Below are 26076 nucleotides of genomic sequence, written 5' to 3' on the forward strand. Positions count from 1 at the left end.
GAAAACGACCGCAACGAGCAACGGGAAAACATGTTGCTGCATTTGCAAAAGACAGATAATGTACACGTTTACTAATCATCTACCCACAGAAACGATTCAGACACCACAGGTAAGGAGATGCCACAGAAACGCACAGAGCATTCTGAATGAAAATGAAAGACATCGTTCGAAGACGAATACCACAGAGAGCATGTGCGGGTGATTAGTAGATTAGTTCGACAAACACCACTTTCATTTGTTAATGTGCCGTTCGTTAGTGGACTGTTAGTGTGACCATCACACACACCAAAACACACGGAAACACACAGGTAAGAGGGAGGGAAAAAGTTGGAAATAACTACTTTTCTTCTCACCCGATGGCCGCCGCATGGTGTCGCTCGGCGTCTCCGGTATGAAGGCCGCCACGGCGATCGCACAGATAACCATGAGTGCTCCGAACACGAACGGCGGGCCCGGCATGAGCTGCGAGTACTCGTCCTCGATGTGATGGTGCACCGAGCCACCGAGCAGCGTCTCGTTGCGCACGAACTTGGCGTCGGAGCCGTCGAAAACGCCACCGCCCGCTACCGCCCCGATGGCGGCCCCGTTCAGGCTGTGGCTCGCTACATTATGCTCGTCGTTCAGGTCGACGTGAAACACGTAGAAGATGACGCCGAACATTGCGGGCCCCAGCCCGTTGCACAAGCCGCGCATTCCTGTCACCATACCCTGGACCACTCCTGGCGGGAGAGAGAGATGGAAAACGTGTTAGATGTATTCTCTTGCTCGCTAAATGCCATTACAACGGTTCCACTTACCCTGTTGGTCCGGGTTGGAATGTATCGACACGAATGCACTGATCGCCGGGTACGTAATTGACGCTAATGAAGCAAGGATACCTGCTGCCCACATCATCCTGCGCCAGACAAAAGGAACGGAACATTAATTAATGCACGTATTTCTTTTCTCCTCGCTTTCGCTTGCCATGTACCACACACACAACACACTTACCATGTCTGACTGCCAAAACCATACCAAAGCAGTTGTAACATTTCGAACAGTAATCCTATTATTATTGTACGCTTTGCACCAAGTGCCCTTTTGGGAGGAGAGGAAGAAAGGAAAGAAAGGAAAAGCTCACATTAGCGTCGGTTCGTCCGGCGGGTTCGTTCGCGCAAAACTTACTTCATTAGATCACCTAGGATGACCTGCGTCAGTATACTTAGTATACCGACGACAGCAATAAAGATCGATACATCGATCGAGCTGAAATGCATTTTCAGTTTCAGGTAGACGAAAATGCACGAATATTGTCCCGCTTCGGGCAGATAGGAGAGCAGCACCGTAACACACTGCATCAGAATCGTTTGATCCAGACCAACTTTACGAAGTGCCTGTGGGAAAGGAAGAAGAAAAGATTGTAATTAAGTAAAGAAACTAATTTCTCTTCTACAACTCGCTGTCCTGGACTTACCGCAAACGGATCTGCCTGTTCCCAGCTGATCGGTGCACCCCACGAGCTGGGACGCACCTTTTCCGGTAAGCTTTCCGGCACCGCCACCAGTATGAAGAACACATCCAGCACCGCGATTGCAGTGGCAAGGGCAACGATTAGCGGTTCCGAGTATTTGTCGTTCAGGTAGGCTCCGAGGGCAGGTGAAATAACCTAAAGAGGGGGCAGCACGAGAGTGTTGTACAAATTCACACGAAAATTAAATTTGTTTTCCCAATTTATTGATGAACATCATCAACCCAACTATCTTTTACGTACCAAACTAGCGGCAAACGTGGCTGACACCAAACCGTACGCCCGTGACCGGTCTTCCACCGTCGTCACGTCCGCGACGTACGCGAACACGACGGAAAACGTTACCGCGAACACGCCACTGATTGAGATCATTGCAAAGAACCACCTGGAAGAGGGTTGGCGAGATATAGAAGACAGATTAACAACCGCACACAGTGTACAAGAGCAAGGGGAAGGGAAAGGGAACACACTTACCAAGAGTTGATCGACATCAGAGGGATCGGAGCGCAGGTGAAGAACACCGTAATTAGCAGGAAGAACTTCCTGCCCCACACGTCCGACAGTGCGCCAATCAGTGGAGCGCTCAGGAAGGACAGTATGCCCTTGATGCCCATCACCAACCCGTTCATTAGGAAGGTGTGATCTGGAAAGGTTTGATTGAGGACCTGCCGTAAAAGGAGCAAGAAAAGGATAACAGGACGGTAAATAGTTGCTGCATAGGAGTTGTGAGTTGCATCAGACACCAAACCCTGCGCAAGTGACTTGTTATGCAAGGAAGGCGGCAGGGTTATTTTTAGGCAGTGTGGTTACGTTACGTTATGGCTAATACGATTTAGACCACGCTGTAACCTGCTGTCGCCACCCAATTACCGCATTACTCTCCAATTCCTTCGCATGCTTTTGTTATGTGAGACAATGCGCATAAAGGAAAGGAACCGATTGCTACACGAATCAGTGGAACATGTCACTTGCAACCGCTTCTGTTTTCACAAACAGAACTCTGCTCTTCTGTAACGCAACGAGGCAGCAAAATACTTACATTGATGACCGGCATCGTTAACAGTCCCCAGGCGAAAAATTCCAAAAATATGACTACTAAGGCATGATAAACGCTCGGCTCTCCTATACCGGAGCTCTGAAATAGAATGGGAAAAAACGGGAACGAGAACAGTAATAAGTGGCTGAAACACGATACACAGTCGGCTGAAAGTTTGCGCGATGGCAGGGAGAGAGTATAAGAAAGCAGGAAAAACATATAATTTAAAATATAGCTACGATGATGATGACGATGGCAGCGGAGAGCTGTTTTGTTTTCAGCTGCTTTGATGAAGCGCGCATTAATTCGTTTAATGATAACAGTGATCGATTATATTTACATTCCCCGTAGAATGTGTTTGAAACGGAAGGAGGACTCAATGAACATTGTTCTTGAAAGCACGCTGGAATTGATCTGTGAAACATTATCCATCCTTCCCAAGCCATTTGCTCGTTGATTGACAAGTAAAAGCAATCGATAGATATTAATATCACAGTTCACTTCCGTCCAAAGTTATCGGAAAATAGGTAGGAAACTTCTCAATTCAAAATCTTTGTCCTTCCAAGAGGCTTTTTAGAACCTGAATAGATCCTCAAACTTCGCAACAACATTAATTAACATGTATAAAACTTAAACCACAACCTACAGCTCGACCAATTATCGATCGACAAATGCTGCTAATTCTTCAAACGGTCTGAAAGCTCCAGTACGAAATACCCGGAATACATCGCCTTGTATCTCCGTGTTCAATGTGCAACGGTCCAGAACACAATCGACCATGTTCGCAGCCGTGTTTGCTAACCGCAAAATACCAGTCTGTCCACCTCCACTCATCTGGACACAACCGAAACATGATGAAATATTGGCGCATATAACATTCATCGCTTCCGCTCTCGCTTCAGATGGGGCAGCAGAGCATTTCATGCGAGCATTCCCCAATTAAAGACCTAGCAAATAATAACATGATGTTTAGCGGCCAGCGCCTCCCACAACAGCTATGATACGCAAATACAGCAAATAAAACGAACGCGAAACAATGGAAAAGGTAGAGAGGAGCGCGGCAGAAAAAGCAGAGCATGAGGGCTTTGTGTGTCTCCTGCTTCAGTTTCTCCTGTTTCAGTGTCTGCAACAAACAAACAGAAAACCAACACACCAACCCTTGGGATCTACCAACCTTACAGTGATTGAAGATCAATCGCAGGAAGTAGATGAGATTTTTGCTCTGTTTCAGCTGCACCACGGTGACGGTCGGTAGGCCACTGCAATTACTCAAGTTCGACGGTGTCGTCGTGACCCGGCTGTGCGGGTTGCCGACCGCTCCGTTAGCTGTCGCTCCGGACGGGGCTACTGCTGCTGCGCGTACATTACCGTCCTGTGCATTACCCGTACTTCCGATGTCGACCACCGTGCTGTTGCCACCCGCTGTTTCGCTGACCGGATTGTCAACTATGTTGCAACACACGCCAGCTTCCGGCACTCTGCTGCTGCTGCTGCTGCTGCCATTGGAACAACCGGGTTGCTGGTCCGTTCCACCCACCACCAGTATGCGGGACTTGTTGGACGACACGGTTGCCGTCGTTGCGGCCGAATGTGTTAGCATGGACGAATCCTCATCCTCATCCTCATCGTCCTCCTCCTCTTCGTCATCGAGCCGTGGCTTTGGGCCGGATTCTTTGCTACCTTCACCCAGCAGCTCGCCCGGTGTCAGAACCACCCCCATCTGTCCCGACTGTATGTACCGCTCGTTTACAAGTGTCATCCGCAGGCTCTCCTCCTCCGGCGACACCGGCTTCAATCTTGCCGGGCCCATCATCGGCGAACATTCGCCGGGTAGGTCGAAGCAGCTGCTGCTGCGACTGTTGCTAATGCTTAGATAATTGCTATTCTGATCGTCCGTATCGGTACAGCTGTCCTCTACCGGCTCGCCGCCGGCAGGCGGTAAGATCGCTCCCAACTCATCCATAGTAACCACGTTACTTCTATCACAGACTTCCGCATCACTTGCATTCCCGGTTCCGGGTCGCAGCTGCTGGCTCGCAGGAACGGCCACTGCCGCCGCCGACGCCCCACCCATGTGAGACAACTTCGTGCTGGCATCACCCGCCGCCGCTGCTGCTGCCGCTGCACCCAAAAACTTTGCCGAATGCTCCTCCATCCTCACTTGTACTATACCGTTCCCGTACCACGTTAGCCTTGCTCGCCTGTCCACGGAATTGACCCTTTTTCGCTGCTGCTTTCGCCTGGCGGACGTTAATCGGCAAACTTTTCCCTACTGCCAGCGATCGCTACCTTGCGCTGCCAGAGCTGCATCCAGCCGAGCGGACCTGTGCCACCGATCCGTCCGCTGCCGGTACTGACGACTCGATTCCGACTTCCGCTACCGCAACAACAACAGTGATAACAATAATGGCACCGACTCGGGCTCATTTAACGCGAAGTGTGTGTGTGTGGAGTGTAGTCTATAGATATAGATTAGAGTATGGTAGGCTGGATTCTTGACTTCCTTCTACTTCGGGAGCACAATTTGCTCTCTCTCTCTCTCTTTCCACGTAAGCTTCTAAGTGTACTTTGCGAATCAGCAACCTTCAGCAAAATCCGATCTGCTGCCCATCAGCCAACGGCGTGATTTTCGGGGTTCGTCTTGTTTAAAAAGCGCTCTCACTCTGTCACACTGGGGGTGAGAGGTGTTAAACACGAGCCGCCAATACAGTCAAACACACACACACACAGTACCGGGGTTTGTGCGCGGATATATCCGTCCCTTAGGTTGTGCCGTGCGGGAAGCTGCTAAATTTAAACACCATGCGCGCTGCTGCGGCTGATCGCAATCACCGAATCTTCGCGCCGGTTGAGCTCGTGTGGCGACGTGAGAGACAGGTTGTAGAGCTGACACACAGTAACGTACAATGGACAACCCGACCCGCACAAATGTACGCATTTACTTCCGACGCGTCGGCGTCAATCAACCGCGAACCGGACACGGACGGAATTGCGGCAACGCGGTGGCCGATTATTGACGCTTTTTGCAAAACGTGTCCACACAATTGCCCCGAGCTTGACTCACGCGCTCTTGTGCTCTCTTCTTCTATGGGTTTGAGGAATTTGAATTTTTATGTCTTCATTCGAGAGAAAGCAGCAGCAAACGCGCGCTTATAAATGGCTTCCGCCGCCGCGTAGGAACTTGTCAGATACTATCGGTGAAAAAATAAACGTTTCCTATCTCTCTGGGTAGTGTGGTAGAAGTAAAGCGTTCTTGAGGTATGACAGAAGAGTAGTGCACTTTTGCTTCCTTCAGGCACATACATACAACGCAATTCAAAATATATTCCTCTATGTATGTATCCTATAGGCCCCGTCTCAGACCGTCGGTTGATTGGATTTATGATTCCGGCTATGCAGGTATTCTCACACACTGTCACTATCAGTGGTTCACAGATCGAATGCAGCCCACCCCGTTTTTGTGGGTGTGTCTCTTGTGGTGTGTGTGTGCGTATTTTAAAGCTCTCAGTCGAACGGAAGCACTGCTGCTGCTGCTGCTATTGCGTTATTCTTGGTTCCTGCGGAGGATTAAGCAATTCTGTGTGGGCGATTGCGCCTCAGTGACTCCTCCTAGGACGTATACGATGACGATGGCTCCCTGGACGACTTCACCACCCACGCACGCACTGCTCGGTTTATTGCTGCTCGCTTCAAGGACTTTTGTCAGGCTTTGCTGGGCGTGTGCTAGAGGGTGTGGTTGAAAATTGAACGGATTCCACTGTTTGCTTGCTTGCTTGTATTTGATTCTGTTTGAGAGAGGCACTGAATTTGATTGCAAATAATTCTTCACAATCGTCGTACACCGTGCCGTGTACACCCTTTGATTTGGTTTCTTTCTCTTTTCGGGATGGTCTTTTCTTCTTTCAGACGCACTGATTGCTCACCTACAAATAGATGTGTGGTTCAAGTGTTGTTAGTTTCGCTAGGGCATAATATCGCATTTAGTCCGAAAGCAAGGGGGGCAGCAACGGTATCTGTGTTGGCGCTTTTGTTTCTGTTTGAAACATGTACAAAATGTGCAAATTTTCTTCACTGCACAAAACTAATGCACATAACATCCTTCTCGTCTCGTAGAATACCCAAAGAGCACATTGAACTAATCCATACTAAAAGGGGTAGCTATTTTTGAACGATCTTTTTCTTTTGCCATGAACTTTCCATCCTTCCAAGAACTCTGACGCACTGTAAGAAAACACGCCAACATAGCATAAAATCCTTTCCTATGAAAAATTGCTTCTTAAAATGTAGCCCTCCCACAGCACGCACTACCTTCTTTTCTCGTTCCAAAAGCATCACAATCTCCCTTCATTCTTTGCAAAGAGCCACCCACCCTTAAAAAACGACAACGCGTTGCTCACACCCACCTGCTGGAGAAAGGTCTTTTCTCAATAGAAAGCTTAAAAGCAATCAAAAGCACATGGAAGAAAATAACACAATTCCAAGCACACCATCAGAGCACCCCCGAACGAACCAGCACCTCCAAAGATAGATTAAGCTTGACCGTCGCCATCGTTACCAACGGACGAGGCCGCCGCCAGAGGGTGATTAACTTTTGAAGGGACGACAGGAAAATAAAGCATCAACCCAGAGTACATCTCTCTACACCCATCCTTAATCAAAAACAAAGCGCACACACACACACAGTCACAGAGCGGCGAGAGAGGCTTGTTTGTTTTGGGTAACACAGCGTGTGGATGTGTACGGCGGGTGTGGGCGGCTGCGGCAACGCATTTTCTAATGTGCCACCACCACCCCCCGAAGATGATGAGATGCAAAACAACACAGTAGGCGCTTTTGCACCGGGTTGGCTGGCTGTGTTGGATGAATAAAACATGGCACTCGGGAAACAACGTGCCCCTTCTCTCGAATGCAATCAAAGCTGTTTATGAGCTGAGTGGAGGAGAAGCAATAAATAAAACAAGCTCGCAGTGCTGCAAAATGTCACTGTCAATGTCATGAAAAAAATCTGACTGAAACAAAATCTATATCAGCGTCACGTACTCAATTGAGATAATCAGAGGTGATACTCAAAACGGTTGGTGTGACCAATACATGCTTCATGACATTTTTGCGACCATCGTTGGGTCAGTGACTATGTCATGACTTTTTTGTTGTGATCAGTTGTGCAAAATGTCTGACTGACATAGTCATGACAATTTCTGGCTGAAACAAAATCATGTCAGCGTCACGAGACGCTCTACTGTGATGATCAGATGTGATGATCAGAAGCATGTGATTGATTCTCCAACTGTTTGAGTCTCATCACTGATCTTCTCAGTTGTGTGAGTGAGCTGATTTGAGCTTCGTTTCAGTCATGAGTGTTGGTGACTGAAACAGTGGCATTTGGTAGCCAGAAAAAATCATGATTATGACGCACTTTGATTGAGTATCATCAATGAGCATCAAGCTACGGATATGTTCATTGTTTTCGTTGGTGAAAATCTCGTGATACTCATGACATTTTGCAGCACTGCAAGCTCGCCCCCAAAAAAGGGCTTTCTATTAACAAATACGTTGACAGCTTGTGCAAGTTGATGCTTCCTATAAAGTGCAAAAAATGGATCCAAAAAGCTATGTCAAGTCTTTTTTCATATCAATGTGATCCAACATTACAAACAAAAATTCCATTTGCATTCAGGAGCTGCTAGGACCTCCGTTAAATCTCTCCGTTAATCGTTTGGTTAGACTAACGCTCTTTTAAATAACTGGTTTGTGAAAAGCGTAACCAAGGATGTGGTTTTTGAATAACCTAACCACACCCGAACACACTGAACCGCGCGCCGGTAGTAACAACCATCGGCATCATACAATGTCGAAAGTTAATACCGAAAGGCTGTTACATGTTACTGAAAACTTTTCCGACACCGGAACCCGCAACAAAACACACACACAGAGGGTTTAAGTAACTTACTGCGGGAAGGGAGGGTTTTTCTTTTCTTTTTCACCTTTCCCGGCAAAGGCCAAACATCATCCAAAATGGGGGGAGAAGCAGCTTAAACTGTGGTTGCAGTTGAAAACCTATATAACCCTAAACCACAGTCACGAAAAGGTGTAATCACGAAAGGCATACAGGCCAGAGTAAACGCAGTACCTAGCTCCGATTCTATCCTTTTTAAAAAAAAAAACTAAAAACTAAAAAAAGAACGTCAAAATGTTGGCCCCTCTGCTGCGCCCGTGCGGTTTATGATATCGTGTGCATTACACACACCCAGCGTCAAAAGCCGTTTGCCATTGCTGCTCCAAAATTCAACCCTATGCACCACACAAGCACACACACATCGTACTGCGAGTACTGCATTGGGGCTTGGGGCTGCGACCACATGCGCTTTTCCAATGCACACTACTAACACGGTATATGGTAGGTATGCAGCACGACGGCGGCGGCGGCAGCGTTGATGATGATGATGATGATGCACAAGATGGATCATCGAAAATCCGCAGCACAACCACAGCGCACAGCTCTCGGGTGTGTGTGTAGAACCTCTCACAGCTTATTGGAAAACCAATCAAATCCCCTTCCCAAATGGGGACGCCACGCGATGAACGGCCGTATTCGTGACTCGCAGTTTTCGCAGCTGCCCTTTTGCCGTGCTGCTGAGAACAAAAATCGTCACGAAATGTCGCGCTTCTTGGATCGATTATTTACAGCGGACAAGTTGTGATTTATTGCCGGTAGCAGCACCATCCAAACGGACGCACAAACTGTGTGCGAAAAGGAAGTTTCCCATTCGTGTCAAGCCCGGTGGGAAAGTTTCACCGGCTAGTTAATACATTTTGAGAAAGTTGTTTGAAGGAAATCCATTTCATTGTAAGCGAACTCTTATTTGTTCTTCTTGCCGTAAGCGGGAATTCCAAAGACGTCCTAGAATTCCCCCTCCCGGTCAATGCAGAGCTTTGATGCTTTCAATTAAGCCCAAAGCGATTACAATCAAAGTTGTAAGCGATCCCCGGCCCACTTGGATCATGTTTATTTCTTGCGAAATCGCTCTCCAACTCTCAATTGAACGGGCCATTTCCTCGTGTAAACATCGCAACGCGTCTCCCCGTCGTCTTTGGGGCAGATTTTTGCGCTCTACTTTGTCCAATAAAAATGGGGCACAACATTACTACTACTGGCACTCCTGGGACTGTGCAAAAAGAGCAAAACATCTCCCCTCCCTCTATCACGTCCCGCACATGAAGGGGGGGAGAGTGTAATTGAAGTCGTTGTCCATTTCGTCTGGGTCAGTTTGCAAACTCTCCTGTGTGGCATGCAATAAACACACACACACAGACACTCCGTGGTCTGAATCACCACAACCATCACCCACTTGAGAACAGGGGGAGATCAAATTTCATTCTCGACAGTAAATTTTCCCCATCATCCTTGACCTAAAAACAGCCGATGCTCCTGCACCTCAAGATATCCGAGACCCCGGGAGGAAGGGAAGCGATGGTCTGGCCTGGGCTGCTGCGATAAACGATTTATGATACGTTACGGAATTATGTTTTATGGGGTACACGCTCTCCCCGGAGGGAGCATTCTGCACAGAAAGAGCGAGAAAAACACCTTTCTAACGGTTCGCACCATTTCACGCGCAAAACCCGTGTCTTTGGCAGGCAGTGCTGGCTACAGTCTACAAGAGAACTGCTAGGAGTGTTGGAGATGAACTGGGAGCGTTGAGGTACCGCCGTTTTGGGAGTTGGAATTTTACGACAAACTTTTTGGAGGTCAAACATATGCGAATATAACGACTCCGAGGCCTACCAAACATTGGAAACTGTCGTCATTGGTTAATAATAACTTTTGTTTGGCACTTGACTGAACCTAAATCACGACAAAAAGGGACTAAAAACAAATCCATTGAAAAAAATAAAAAAATAAGTAAAAAAACTCAATCAAATATCAAAAAGAACATTTGAGAGTTCTTTGAGAGCTTCTTACTTAGAACAATCGTTCTATTATTGTTGTTCTAAAACCTAAGCTCTTTGTCGTGTGTGGTAGGCAGCTTGCGTCATATAGGCACGGTACGATTACACAACAAATAAAAGACTTCGATTGTGTTGTTAAATCGACCAATTACTACGGAATTCCCGCAGCTACTGATCACGATTTACTGCTAACGACGAACCAAGGCATAATCCGTGCGATGCAGTAATCGCTAATTAGCGTAATTCCACCCTTGCAGCACAACATACAAAAACATACGATAAGTCGTCATTTTCTTCATTCCCTTCGGCTGACATCATCTCATTTTGGCACGAGACTTCAGCAGAGGAATAGGAAAGAGAGAGAAAAAAAAACACACACAGACAGGGAATGCGCATTCCAGTAATCAGACTAATTGTTACTTCTGCAGAAGACTCCAAAGGATCTTTCTTCTACACAACAAAAAACTCTACTTTCACAAAATTTACGATGCGTCTCGATATGGAACCTGAACCAACTCCATTTAAATCCTGCCACCACCACTGCACAACACAAATCCCATCCAATGTCAAGCGGAAGTCGCGACCTCGGTGGTACCTTAGCCAGTGTCTAGAGAGAGCGCGTGGTGTCGTCGCCGTCGTCTTCCAGCGATGCTCGCGATGCTGCTTTCAGAAATCATCCAGCAGGAAATGGGCATAAATGAAATCAACAAACTCCTGGCATAAACACGCAGACACTGGCGACGGCCTAAGGTTCTGCTCCGGCAATCCCCCCCCCAAACCACTCGAAACCTCGCTCCAAAACTCAATTCCAAGGGAGGTATGGTTTTTCTCTACGACAGCAAGTTCATCACACCGACCCATCTCCCCCCCGTCACTACCGCACAAGAATGAGGACTCCCCCCTTCCTTCAGCGCGTGCTAGTGCGCATGTCCCAAAGGAAAACGTTGCCTCACAGAGCACATTCCAACGGGTTTCGAAACGGATGCCGCCACCGAAACATTCCCTTTCCCTTTCGTACACGGGAAGGAGGTCTCGGGTATCCCCTGTGCTTCTTTACCGGAATAGTGGGGAGAGGAAGAGAGTCAGGATGGTTGGTTCGCGCGCTCTCTCGCTCTCGCGTGTGCCACACGGAAGGACAAGATGGATCCGGTTGTGCTAGACCAATAGCAATAACAAGGCAGGCGCTGGGAAAGCTTCTCTGGCACTAAAAGATATGCCGACTGTATGTTTTTTCCTTTTTGCCTCGAAGCGCATGTGTTTTTATGCTGCCGTGTTCATGTGTGTGTGCGTGTGTGTTGAAACACTCACACGCAAGCACTGGAAGGGTGCCGGACGGACGCCGCCATCATCCATCGAGCAGTAATTTACAACAGCTGTCGATAGCGATTTTCTCAAGGTCTGCGCGAGTGCCGGGTGCACGTGCACTCACAGACGGCGACACGGGGCGGCTTCGGGTCGGTTTGTTTCGTTCTCTTTTTCCTTTCGCTGATGACGCCATCACGAAGGGAGCACCAACTCGAAAGGAAATTCACCAAACGCAGGCTGGCTGCATATCGACGATGTGGAGCCTTCGCTCGAAGGAAGGAAGAAAACGAAGCAGAAGGTTCAAATGTTCGTTGGAATGTAGCAATCATAAAAAACGGCATTACCTGCCATTAAGTGTCGTATCTTTTATTGTGATTTGGCCCATAAGCACACACAGCTATACACGGACAGAGGGAGCAGAATACGTGAATACGATCAAACTTTGGTGATGTACAACCTCACTGCCTTCTGCAACCCATTTACAGGGACGATGAGAAGAAGACGATAAAGCACTTTGCGGTGAACCACCAATGGGATGGGAACAACAAAAAAGGAGGACACCCGTTGTCCCGTCGTCAAGAAATCGCATTCCAATAAAGAACATTCTAACGATATTATACATGCCAGTACAACGACCCGCGTCGACCGAGACTCATACCGAGATGCTCGCACAGTTTCTGCTGAGCAAACAACACGCACCACCACCACACAGATAACGCACATTTTCTCAAGCGTTTATCGACCGATCGCCGAGTGGGGCGCGCCATCGGAACCACCGAATAAGGACACGGATAACGGGAGAAAACCACACAATAATCCTGTGCCCGCAATCCGCATTTGCATGTCGTTCTTTTGCTTCTTGTGCTTCGATTCACTTCTTCGAAAAGCACCTCAACAACTTCTTCCACTTGAACATTATAATAAAAATAATATCATACACACACCTCATCGTTTTCGCATATACATTTGTGGTCCATTTGTTTTTTTTTTTTTGGCCCCTTACCGAAATCCCCCAAAACTATATCTACAGCTGCTGCAGCTGGCAGCTATCACAAAGCGAGGATGTAACATAAACTTTGCTTTGCTTTTGCTTGCCGGACCAGCCCTCCGCACCCCGCCCTTCTTGCCAGCAGATAATGATGTGCCACCACCACTCTCTCTGGTGCCTTTTTTTCTTTCAAGACATTCCATTTCGTGCTTACTCGAGCAAATTTTGCTTGCAAAAACAGAAGCAGCAGCAGCAACCGGCAAACGATACAACACTTGAAAAATATGGCCATAACCGAAGGGATCGGGACGCAAAAAAAACGCCTAAGAGAGGGAAAGAGAGAAGGCGAGACAAAAACCCAATCAACCTGGGTGGCAGCAAAAACCCATCACCCAGATGTAGATTAGTTGATTAATGGGTTGGGCGTGACTTTTAGCACAAACGCATCCACACACACAGAGTGAGTAGGTAGTATAGAGGAGACCTTCTTTTTTAGTGTTTTGTTTTTAAAAAGGAAGCAATTTCGCACACAATGCAGCAAAAGCGCCAAGAGAGAAGCAATACGCTACAGTTGTGGCTGGTAGCACAGAAGTTAATGTGTCATGTGCCATGTCATTATGAAAATGAAGTAAGGGAAATCCTTTCATTCTAAACACAGCACCAGGCGTCTCCATCGAACTTCTTCTCTAAGTAATGATCATACTTAAAAGAGAGAAAGAATGGAGTGATTTGTAGTAAAACTTATTTGCAAATCATTTACATGCATTTTTTAGATAAATTGAATCAGAAAAAAGATTTCCACATAAACCACACAACATCATAATGGTTCACTTTTGCATCTTGAATTTCCCATTTTTTCTCTCTGTTCTACTTCGTGTTTCTTCCACTTCTCAGCGACAGTCATCGACATAATCAGGTACTTGTGTCGGTAAGGAGTTTCCCTCTTTGCCTCTATAAATAACTCAAGAGAGTTCAAGAAGACACTACTTCAAGTTTAAAAAGGCGATCCCCGTCTGTTCCCACGACGCGACCACATCTGCTAACGAACGAGTTATAATTATTCTATTCCCCATTACATTTTATCTAAATCATATCCCCCAAAGCGTATGCTTATTACAAAATGTGTACCCAAACCAAATCGTCTGTGCTGATAGGAAACTCGTTTCCTTACGCAAACCGGCATAAGCAGTCCAGACGGAGAGCAAACTCCATAAAACGTTCGATCGTTGGACCGTCTTTGCTGATCTTTCATATAATGCCAACAGCCAGTACTCCTCCGGCGCGTTCGGGTTTTAAATTTCATGCACATTTACAATGTTCACCCAGGCAGGGAGGTGCTAATTTTGCACTTTCCTTTGAATGACTGCTCAAACACAATCATCTCATCAGACCTACCCCTCCTGCCCTTCATCGCTCCCGTTTTATCGACCACCCAACCGGACCCATTCAAACATTAAGCCGCCACCCAACAGCAGGAAGTAGAACACTATCCACCATCACCACCACCACAATCGACCGAGCCGAGCCGAGAGACCCAAGATAGCGAGGTGCTAAGAGTTTAGTCAATATTGACCAAAACGTCATCCGCTCGGCGAGTGCGCTCGCTCTCGGGGCTGCCGGTTGGATGCGAAAACACGTACCCCCGTCGCGGAGAGCTCGGTGTGTAGTAACTACGGTCTAATGGATTGGAATACGTCTCCCCCAATCCAGCCCCGGGGCTCGTCTCGTTCGGCACCACCGCAGAGCATGACAATAGGTAAACTCGATTGGACCACGATGATTGGCGGCTTCGTTGGTACCTTCGGGGTCCAATCCAGCCACAGCAAACAAATGAATTTTTGGGGGTGTTTTGAAAGAGACCACACAAAAAAGAAGAACTGAAAGCAGCACATACACCACAATCCACTGCGGGATACTGAAATGACCAGATTATCGGTCACGGAAGCGAATACCAACCAGAGGCGCACTGTTGTAATAAGTTTATGGCACAGAAAAGGTCACAAAGGACACATACTGCCCCCCCTGCGGGTTGCCGGTTTGCCGGTCCGCATTATGAACAACATAATTAAACACAAAAGCAGCAAAAGCTGCCACACGATTTGTGAAAGTTACTCATGAAATATGTAACATACAGTTAGAAGCAGGGGCTTTGCTTTGTGCTTTGGATTATAGTAGGAATAATTCTAACCCTACCGATCATCCGACCACGCGACTTCTGGAAAGTTCCACAAGCAACAACCACATCAGATGATCACCTTTTTTGTGGTACATATATAGCTGGCCTGCGACGACTGCCACCACCGCCCACAATCATTGTCGCTCTCATTAGCACTTCGATTGTGGTCCAAGGTGGGAAGGAAGTTGTATCAGAAGCAGGTAATTCTTATTAGCATTCGCTATAATGCAGATGTTTTTGGAATAAAATATACGCCACATTAAATCCTTTCCGACCGTTTTGATCTTGGGAATGAAACAGCAACACAGCTCAAGTTCAAAGTAAAAAATGTTTCTTTTCTACAAAAATACCTTTTCTACTAAACAACAAGCTCGCTTTATAATACATTTCGAATTGGACCTACTAACTTATCAAAGCTATAATAAATGTCAATAGAACCAAACATGCTTTATCTTCAGTAGAGTTGAACGCGTAGAAAACATTCAATTAATTCACGATGAAGACAAGATTTGAACGCATGTCCAAGGATGTACTTCAAGAAACGCTTAGCACTGTACCACACAGTCGTTTCTTTTGCCCCACATTATGAACCAGTTTAGTTTTTCTGAACTTGAAGTGTTATTCTCTCCATGAAGCGTTGCTCTGTTCTGTACATTCTGAAACACGATCAATACAATCTTTCTATTTATCATCACAGCTTGTGCCAGAGAGTCTCCACAAAAAAATAAATCTGTTTTTTATCCTTCTGTCAACATATTTACCACACGATACCTTTCCAACATAACCTTATAGAGTAAGCCTAACTGGTGCCAAAATCGATACCACAAACTTCCACTATTCTACACCTAGCCAGCAGCAAACGACCAGATTTATATAGCAGAAAACTACTGCTGCAAAAAAACAGTATACCAATCGTAGCTAGGGCAATGTTCCAAAGCGATTCTCGATTAGTTCTGGCTACATTCTAGCTTTCTGTGTCCTTTGCCATGGTCAATGTACGCAAGGGTAGCTAAAAAACCACTCCCCCGATCAACAACACACCAGATTGGAGGCCGCCAACAACAGTATTTGATGTTTTCGACATTAGCGGACGCAAGAGGAGAATCCTGCGATTTCGTGCCAATAGGCAGAGAAACCGGTTGACCTAGACCTCAGCGCACACACACACACACGCGGGAGAGAAGGGGACCTCCACACTCCTCAGCAACGCATCCATCATCATTATCTTCGCACCGCAGCGGGCGGCAAAAGATGGTCAAGCACGTGAAGTGACTCTACAACAAACACCACCATGTCAGACGATTCGTCTCGCGCGCGCCCTGCTCGAACGATTGCATTCCAACCAACCAACGCGGTGCAACAAATCATCGTTCGTCGTGTGATAACAACATCCCATCACCATCCAGCGCAGTTACCTTTTTGCCAGCGCGTTCGAACGATGATGCTGGGATCAAAAGTTCATCAATTTCAAACCTCTCTAGACCTCTCTAGTATCCCGACCCCCCCTCTCCCTGCCGTGTTCGCGTTCAATGGCACACAAACATTATGTAATGAGCTTCTCCTGCAACGAGCGAGTTCTTTTAGCCGTTTCCCAGCATGGCAGCTCCTTACCATCGGAAAGAAGGCAGAACATATCAATCAATATTAGGTGGAAATAAAACATTCCTGCGAGTTCTACTTGGTGTGCCACCAGCCTAGAGCTGGCCGCTTCCCGCTCACTGTCACCGAAATGGCGGCGACGTTGTTACATAATGGAATCGAGAAAAAGCGAGAAAGAGACGAAAAGCCGCCAAATGACGACGGAACGGAAGGAGCCAAATCTTTAACCAATTTCCTTTCTCCCCAGTTGCTTTCCAGAGTTGTGCTAGAACTGCCACCGGGGCACAATCTAAAATCCTGTGTCTTATAGTCGCTTGTCCACGAGCACACCCACAGCTTTGCTCTATCCTACGACGCTTTAGATAGGATGATAAGCAGCGGAAAACCAAGAAAGCAAAAAGAGCGTAAAATATATTGGGAACCTTGAACGACCACGGCCACGGAAATCGCACGGAGAAGGATGAAGCGCGCACGTTGGTAAAACTGTCAACTGTCCCCGTGGGGAGAATTCAAGGATGCAAGGAAATGCTCTCACGCTTTCTACGTTAAGTGTTTTACGGACCCCCTCCTCCTTCGTGGAGGGTGAGATTGTGATGGTTTTTGATGTTCTTTTCGTTCCTTTCGTTGGTGCTGTCCTAGTACCGAACTCAGAACGCCATCAGAGGGAATGAAAGTCCCTGGTGGCAATCCGTTCTACTAAATCCTACAAAGAAAGACAAGTTTTAATTGTGTCCTTTTCGTCACAGTGTAAATCCTTGGACATAGTGCCCACAACACCACCAAAAACGAGTGCCAACATAAAGGAGCACCATTCCTCATCGTAGATACCGTTGCTTGCACACCCGCTTGCCTAGTTTGTACGGGCAATATTCACTTTCTAGCCCACATCACTCGAATACATACTCTGGAATGTTGTTGTTGTTGTTTTTGGGCTGGCTGGCTAGGTTGCTGCTGCTGTGGCCGCGTTGGCTGTTGTGCTGCCGTGCCTTGCATTCCGCGTTAGTCTGTGTGTGCGTGTGTTAGCACCCGTTTTGTCCGAACCGTGCCAAAAATGTCTGTCTCCTCTTCGACAGGGCGGCGATGCAGCAGCACAATAGAATTTAGGGGGGGTTATTGCGTTTCAACACTAATACACACTCAGACAGTGCTTCTAAAGCCTGAACAAGGTGCTTGCTGCTGCTGTTCACTTCTTTATTGATTCGCAATGGCTCCTCCACGGTAAACTGTCAACCGAAAACTTTCACGAAGGTATTGCTTTTTGCCAATTTGGAGCACCCTTTTTATGGCCTACTTGATTTCAGCTCCCCTTCTTTCGGAGAAATTTGGTTTCGGTGTGATTGCGTTTTTTATTTCTTTTCCTTTTCGAATGAAAATGGGAATTTCTCGGATTTGGGATTTGGGGAAAACTCTACTATTATTGTCGCATCGAGCAAATGAAAACACACGCGCATACACTACACGCACAAAAACAAACACGACTGTATGTACGCCCCTTCTGCCTTTTTGGGGGATAAAACGCAGCCAGTTTTGTCTTGCACTGCTGCACGGGGGGGAAAGGGTTTATTCCTTTTATTTTCCAACACGTTCCACCACCAACATTTCTGTTGAAAATTCTTCCACACAGATGAGCTTTTCCTTCACACACACACACAAACAGGCACCCACACACGACTCTAGCAGACGGAATAACAATTTTCACTGCACGTGAAAGGGCTCTCCCACTGTGGTTGCTGCGATTGTGGACACAAAGCTACATTCGGAGATCATGCAGCAGAACAACAGGATGGCACGCTGTGATTGTCGCTTTTCTCCACCGGACAGAAAGGGGGTCGATATAAGTAAGCGGTCGTCGTCGACGTCGCAGAGCAAAGAGTCACCGTTGCTGCAACGAACCACCACCGCCACTACAGAACAGCACCACCATTTTTGTTCACCGAAAAAATAAGAAACCAAAAACGACGACCAGCGACGACTTCATGCGCGTTCGATGGTAAACCACGAACTGCGGCCACCAGCACGAAGGCCACCCATCGGAAGCTGACCGATCGAGAAGTGCTCGGAGCGGAGCGAGCTCGCGAGCATAACATCTCTTCTCTATCCCAACACTTCTCCCTTGCATTAGAACCTTCCGTTGGAGAGCGAGAGGACACAAAATAAACTAACCCGATGGGTCAAAGGGGGAAGAGGGGAGGGTGCATGTTTACGTTCCGGGACGGGGGCTAATGGCCATGGTGGTGGTGGTGGCAATCCCCCAAAAGAAGAGACTCGCTTGCTCGGTTCAACTGCGATGTACACTCTTCGGTTCAGGCGCTCTGCCGAGAGCTTCGTGCATTTGGAGTGCATGGCTTTGAGGTGGGGGAGCCCCCAAACGCTCATTCATTCACCCCGAAAGTGCAATGCAATGTGGTTCGTTCTCTTGGAGCAGTGAGCAGCGTGCAGAGAGAAGGAGAACAGTGAGAGTGAGCTGTTCGAGTCTCTCTTCGGCTCGGGTACGTCAACAGTGACAGATAAACTTATCGTTTAGTGTGTGCTTCAAACGATAAGTGCGAAAACAGGCAAGCCGAACAGTAGCAAAGGAATGTTTTGCAGCATTTTTAAGTTTTATGATTAATTTAAGTTTTAAAAGTATTTTTACTAATAAGTATGAGCAATACTTATGACGTTTCTGGCGAGTCGCTTTGCTTGGGTTCCAACATTGTTTGTGGAATATTTCGCAAAGTTTCGCATTCTAATGTATTTAAGTCTCAAAGATATTCACCACAAAAGGCAAATAAGTAATTAGTAGTACCCATAAGACCGTAAAGTTAATTACTACCGACCCTAGCAATAGATAAAACGTGACAAATGTCTCTCATATGCGTGTAACATATTATTACACAGCCGCTTGCTTAAAACACGACCTCGCACAATCACGTGTTGCAATATCAAGCATCTTCCTGCGTGCACCCATCAACGGTATGAAATTGAAAAATGTTATTAATTTCTTCACGTTTCAAAACAGTGCGAACAACGGCCAACGAGAGAAACATGATTCACACATTTTACACGCACTGCTAATGCTCAGTAAATACTGCGGAAGGTAACAGGAACAGAACAACGGACAGAGCATACCTGATCATTCCAGAATTCGTTCTTCGCTTATCTATGCTAAAATGTTATCTACGCGCGTCTTATCTTCAAAAGCTTTAGAATTAACATATCTCTCGCTGTATCTTTGTCATCGTCATCGTTTGCTTCTAAATGTATGCAGCATATTCTGGTTCTCATTAGAGATAAATTACCTGAAAAAGATAAAACAGAAGAAAAAAAAGGGATTATTAACAACGTTAATCGTTTTCTGTAAGGGGTAAGATGTGAAGATCACGCCAGTTAGAGCATTATGTCATCCGGAACTGTACCCTCGTGTGCAGCAACTCGTCTTCAAATCAGGTTTACCTTAATAGTAGTAAATTTGCCTGCTAATTACACACCCACCTTAACCAACCGGCGCTTCGGCCGGTTACTCACGCCCTTTAAAGAGCACAATTTATGCAAATAAAAGAGTACACCACGACGATACGGTTGTTGCTGGCTCATCAAGCCCTGTAGCCTGTATAAGCGTATATGTACCTCCATTATCATCGACTCCACCCACGCATAATCGTCGGTTTTAGCTACAAATCTCAGCACAAAGCAACGATACTGCATGATCTCATCGTATTTAATTGTCGCAAATAACGCGTCCCGAGAGCACCGAGTGCTCGAAATGATTAATTCCTCCGCTTGTTGGTAAGAATTAGAGATTAGAACCGTCAAGTGTAGGCAGTGGGAATTTGGTCCGGAAAAGCAGAAAGATAAGACCTACCGCTCCTTCTCTCGTGCTCTACCTAGAGCTAAAGTGGATAGAAGAGTGTTATTTGAGTGTTTGAAATTGTTTAAAGTAAAAAGACATGTTTTTTGAAGGGGAAAATAAATTGCCACCAACCCGGCGCGAGGGGACACAAAACACGGAAATAACGCCTGTGTGTGCATCCGAACGGCTTTCCGAAGACCTCGAAGACCCACACGAAAATGCATTGTGTGTCCTTCTCTCTCCCCACTTAACAGGGCACATTTTCACGCCAACACACGCGTGCAGCCGTATCGTCTTCTAGACGACGTCCATGCATGGGGATCGCGTGCGTACACAATGCGACGCAACAATGTGCACAAAACCACGAGACCAACAACGAAACTCAACTCAAAACCCGCCACAGCAAATAAAGTCCTACAATCATTCTGCCACACCAGTACACACACACACACATTGATGGCGAACCGAACTACAATTGACGTCAGCGACCAACAGGCCGGTGGCACGCGGGAAACCCCGGCCTGCCTGCCTACCACCCATCCCGGCGTGTCACTGCCACAAGAAGGTGACAATAAATTAGCTGAACTCGCCCAACACTCGGCCACCAGAAGCTCGGCTGGAGCAATAAAGTGATCAACCCCGCAGTCGACTCGGAACGAACGAACGAGTCGCCACTTCATAAGCGAAGATGCAAAATTGTGTGCCATCTTTCGATTTTGCGCTTCTTCCTTTTGTTATTATTACGCTGTCCAGCTAGCATAAATGAACGAGACTGTATTGCGGGACACACGGGGCATGAAATTAATCGAAAGATGTCCTCCTTTTCTCCGTCCGTTTGACTTTAAATTGAACAATCTGAATTAGAGTTGTTAAGATGAGCCACAAAAAAGGGGCAAGAGTTAATTGAGAGTAACTATTTTATTTTCATGTTGCAATCAAGCTGAAACAACCCTTATACGCTATTAAATCGTTTCACTTTTGAGCATTCAGAAATCACTTTTACTCTAACCCCTACGACGCTCACTCTGTACGTGACATCTCTAGCGATAGCGCAAGATCACGTCTCCGGCTACTGGCGAGACAGGGCAGCAGCAGAAAAATTGCAATTGCACCCGATGCACGGACACGCAAACAACCAAAGTGCACCCATGCAAATTCAATCAGCGGGCAACAATTGCATTCGCGTTGCACAAGAGCAGGTTGGGAGAGCACTGGGAGTGGAAGAAGGGTAAAGTTCTGTCTGCGGTTCAAGCCCAAACACATAGGAAATTTCGCCAATCTTCGTCTCGTCGTGTCAACTATAAACAAGGACGGCTGAGGAAAAAGCCCCGAAGGGTGAATAATAGTTACGAAATGAAAACGGGAAGGAAAATGATTCCAACTAGCAAACAAGCACATGTGTTGATCAATTTCAATTCATCTCAATCAATAGCGGCAGCCTCGGCAGCGGCAGTTGTCGCAGAATGTTCTCTTCGCTATAAATAACACCCGCAAGGCAAATGGTTTAATAAATAAACGTCACTTTAAAATGGTAAACCCCGTTCCTTGGTACGGCTGACGGTACAAACAGGCAGATGGTTTCGCAGCAGGAGAGAGCTTGGACGCGCTCTTTGACACACTTTGTGGGTGCAAATTTTCACACTTTTCATTGGTTGAAAAAACGTGCAAAAGTCTCAACGGATTGGAATCGTTTAGCAGTTACAGTGTAGCAGCAGTGCGGTAGCATTATGAAAAGCATGCAAAATTTAGCACCGTACAAAGCTTCCCAGGTGTATGAAGGTATCTAACATCTGGCACGGAGAAGTGTGGTTTTGTGTGTTCGATATGAAATAAAATCAGCAATTCTATCATCTAGAAATATTTAATTAATACATGTTTGAAATACAATTCACAGTAAATCCTTCTCCGACATGCCTAAAATACGCCGAAAGTAACTTTCAACTCTCAAAAGGTATATCAATTATGCTTTTCTCATCTCTAGCTCACACTCACAGCGCCTGACTGAGCTGATCAGCCCAACTTTGTAACCGTAATCAACTCAATTAATTAGTAACATTCGCTTTGAAGCCAACGCGACTCTCCACCGAAGCTACTTCCAAAGAAGCTTTAATGCGATTAACATAGTAAAAGTGAATTAATATAGAAATCCTTTCCTATCTCACCGGCACTATGCAACAAAAAAAGCGGAAAACGAGATAAAACAACCAAAGAGCTGATCAATTAAAGCGATGACAAAATCAATAATTGGTCAATTTTGTGTGCAGCAACGATACAGAGCGTACAAACATGACTAATCGATCGTAGGACACGTTCAATCGTTACACAAAACCGGACCACACAAAAAGGGGTATCTAAACATGATAAATCCAACCATTCGGCCCTTATCGCCGTACTACACACGGACGACGATGGTGGTATCGTCTGCCTCAGAGGGATGAATTATTACATTGAATAATAGCATCGTGACACGGCCAAAATATGTACCACAACCGAGCGCCGTTCGCTGGTTGGGCGCCTTTTCTCATCCCTCACGCCACTGACCACACTGATAACGATATCGAGAGAAGCTGATAATTGAAATTGCAAGCCATCAAACACACACACACGCACGACGCGTTTGCAACCATTTCGCAACATAACCGTGATAGCGAGCGAACGCGATTGAACGGACGGACGGTGTTAATCAGAAGCACATGGTAGGTTCGCTGCTGCTGGCTGCCCAAGGCTTGTGCAAATCTCATCCCAACATCTCGATCTGGGGAGGGGGAATGTGGAACAAAATAATAGAAAAAAAAAACAGCAAAACCCCCCACCGTCCTCGCAAATAGGTCATGGCATGTAGAGCTATGTTGTTAAAAATCCATTTGTTTGCTTCCGGTTCAGCTTTCCGCTGGGGCTCAATCAAGGGGGTCGACACAGCGAGCCCGGGGTCCGATTGATGTGCAGAGATTGGATATGCCAATCGATTTCACAGGATGTTTGTCCGGTTTTGGCACCACTTACTGCGAGCGAAATGAGCAAGTAGAGGAGGCAAGGATGTGTGTGGGTAAAGTGGGGGGTAAAAAAACAGTCTGACCTTTTAAGCATTTTTCCGTCTGACACGTGTGATGCTGTAGGGAATGATAGTTGGGTCCGATATGGAACCATCAGATGCAGATCATTAACATGCAAATTAATTGCAGTAATGCATTTCTGAGAAGCCTTCAAACGCAGTCGCATTCGGGCAGCTGGGTTTAATTAAAAATGTAACTATAATTGGAGCGCCCATCTTTTGCAGTCCCGTTTGGCTGTATTGAAAAAGAGTTTTTCCAATTATTCAGCTATTGCTTAGTGTAATTAAAAATAATTCCTAAGGCCTCACTAATGAGTTGCAACATAAACTGATCAGTAACATATTAAAGCAGAGGAAAACATCTTGTCATTTGCTTTAAAATGCCTAAAAATAATCTCGCTGGATGTATTAGACAAATATGACTCCCGAGGGCACCTCACGAGAGAAAGAAAATGAAAACCTGCCAACGAAACCAAAAAAATAGGTCACATTTGGTCGCAAAGACTGTTTCCCAAGATAAGACTAAAACAAAATCCAAGCATTCGAGCAACCGCGGTGTACGGTGGTCTGCTAAATTTACGTAAGCTTCGAGAACGGGTGGTGTCCGTTGCCGTACGTAATGTCCATCTGCAAAAGCATTCCCTTTCGTACGTTTGTTTGTTTGTTTGATGGCATGAGAGCTGCTGCTCTGCTGGCGGGCACAAACACAACCAGAAGCAACAGTGCCGAATGCTATTTCCAGAGACCAACGCGCCCAGAAGATTCGTACAATCCTCCTTGCTGATGACGTGTGTCGGACAGATGTGTGGCGAGAGATGCGTTCAATGGATTGGAAGTCGTTTTCTGTGGCGATCTTTTTCTTTGCATAACGGTCCTACGACATTCACATTGTCAGAAGGCACATGGCTAAAAATGAAAATAAACATTAAAAATCACCGCATTGCGAGTGGAGAGAGAAAAGGAACTGAAAAAGGCAACCGTCAGCATGCTTACGGTTGAAACAATAAACGAACAAAAATGCTCTCTATTCGCACTGACACTGACCTACGCGACAACTGAGCTCGGCGACACCATCACCAGCTTACAAGCCCGGGAAACCGGATTCCTCCCGGCCGACCAAAAATGGCTTGCGCACACATCAGACTCGCTCTCATTTTACGAGCGTGAAAGGAGATAACGAGTAATGCAGGCTGCTGTTAATGTGATCCATCTAAATAGGTAATTCAGCTAGCTACCCATCAATTTTGAACTTCAAAACAAACGCTCAACCCACATCAGACACGCATCAAACCGCACTGGCTCTGTTATGGCAAAGGGTTACGCATCTAGCACCACCTTTAGAAAAAACTTGCTCCAAGCAAAACCTGGACAGGGTCACGTAAACACGCAGCCCTGACGCATGGTTGGGGTAAGGAGGCGATAATCCACTATCATTACGTACCTCCGGTGTTGCCCATGACAGTTCAAGCCCGCAGCTAACTATCACGGTCAAGTTCATGTACGTCCACTACCACCCTGTCTGTCCTCTTTCGTGCGATCTTCTCGAGGGCAACCCAACAGGCCCAACGTATCGAATGCTTCGGACCTGATCAGCTGAGCATACTACAGCTTCTGTAATCGGGGCGACATGAGGCTGTGGTTGGAAGGTGGTGGCCAGTAGAAAGTACCACATCACAAGACGCAACTGACGCATGTGTGTGTGTGTTTCAGTGTTGTTGTTGTTTTTTTTTCGTTTGCTTCATTCTCTTTTCACGTCTATTTCGTTGTTCCTCTTGGATTATCATGGACCTGCGGTGGTTCGTTTTTAGTTGTTTTTTCTTTGTTTTTTTTTTTTAAATTTGGAAAGCAATCATCCATCTACCGGTACTGCTGAACCGTGATCTTTTAACGCACTAGAAGCAGCTTTTGAAGAGAGCGAAAACGAAGAGGATCCGTCGTAAAAACCGGTTCCAAAAAGCATACCACCAATCCTCCCTCCCTGGGTGGTAACTGTCCCTCTGTTCGTTGTCCGAAACGGACGCAACGGATCGAATCGTGTCGAAGATCATCATCATCATCAGTAACAACGGCAGCAGCAGCAGCATGATCGCGCATGATGCATCAATTAATGGCCGCTGTTCCGCCGTGCTAGCGTTACAATTGTACTTTAATTACTACTGACGCGTATTGCAACAAAACTTAACGTCGATCGAGCCGTGCGGAACACGGGAATAGTTCCGATTCTAAAAACTTCAAATGCAAAACGTAGAAAATAGGTTTTGCATCCGTCTTGCTTGGGCCATTTCTTCTCTGCTGCTGTACGCTCGCTTGCTATGTGGACGGTTTCTCTTTCTTTTCAAGGTGAACCCCGCGACCGACGGTGCTGTACGGTGTTTGTTTCGCCCTTGCTTGCGGGTTTCGTTTGTCCAGCTCCAGCTCGCGTCATCGCGGCAACAGATTGTGGTCGGTTTTGCGTTTTTTGCGTCGATTCATGCAAATTGCATTAGTACGCTTACGTACCCACAAACTGTCTTGGGCAGTGGTGTGTCTCACGTACTCCTGCCCCCCAAACGGCAGCTTGGCAGACACCGATTACAGCCGAAGGAAGGAGGGTGGTAGCTAAAATTCCCCCCAAGAGGGTTCACACTCCAC

At 46.6% G+C, this 26076-nt stretch overlaps 1 protein-coding gene across 9 annotated transcripts in view; it reads right to left on the reverse strand.

Annotated features, from left to right (window-relative positions):
- The window catches only part of LOC1269895 (hippocampus abundant transcript 1 protein), a 32535-nt gene that overhangs the window by 4766 nt on the left and 1693 nt on the right, over nt 1-26076 (reverse strand). For 4 of the 9 annotated variants that reach the window (XR_009767197.1, XR_009767196.1, XM_061663687.1 and 1 more), the window contains exons 1-9: nt 3718-12699; nt 2547-2642; nt 1982-2172; nt 1751-1892; nt 1454-1645; nt 1165-1373; nt 991-1077; nt 798-895; nt 342-719 (exon numbers count right to left, since the gene is read on the reverse strand). Coding sequence is in view for 7 of the 9 variants with exons in the window: in XM_061663687.1 (XP_061519671.1) it covers nt 342-719; nt 798-895; nt 991-1077; nt 1165-1373; nt 1454-1645; nt 1751-1892; nt 1982-2172; nt 2547-2642; nt 3718-4698 (2374 nt within the window). In the remaining 2 variants the exon portion in view is untranslated. Of the gene's footprint in view, nt 1-341; nt 720-797; nt 896-990; nt 1078-1164; nt 1374-1453; nt 1646-1750; nt 1893-1981; nt 2173-2546; nt 2643-3717; nt 12700-26076 lie in introns of those variants that run through there. The other 5 variants (XM_061663688.1, XM_061663690.1, XM_061663692.1 and 2 more) reach the window with 3 other exon arrangements.

This window comes from Anopheles gambiae, chromosome 2, assembly GCF_943734735.2.
Source record: "Anopheles gambiae chromosome 2, idAnoGambNW_F1_1, whole genome shotgun sequence".
NCBI lineage: Eukaryota > Metazoa > Arthropoda > Insecta > Diptera > Culicidae > Anopheles > Anopheles gambiae.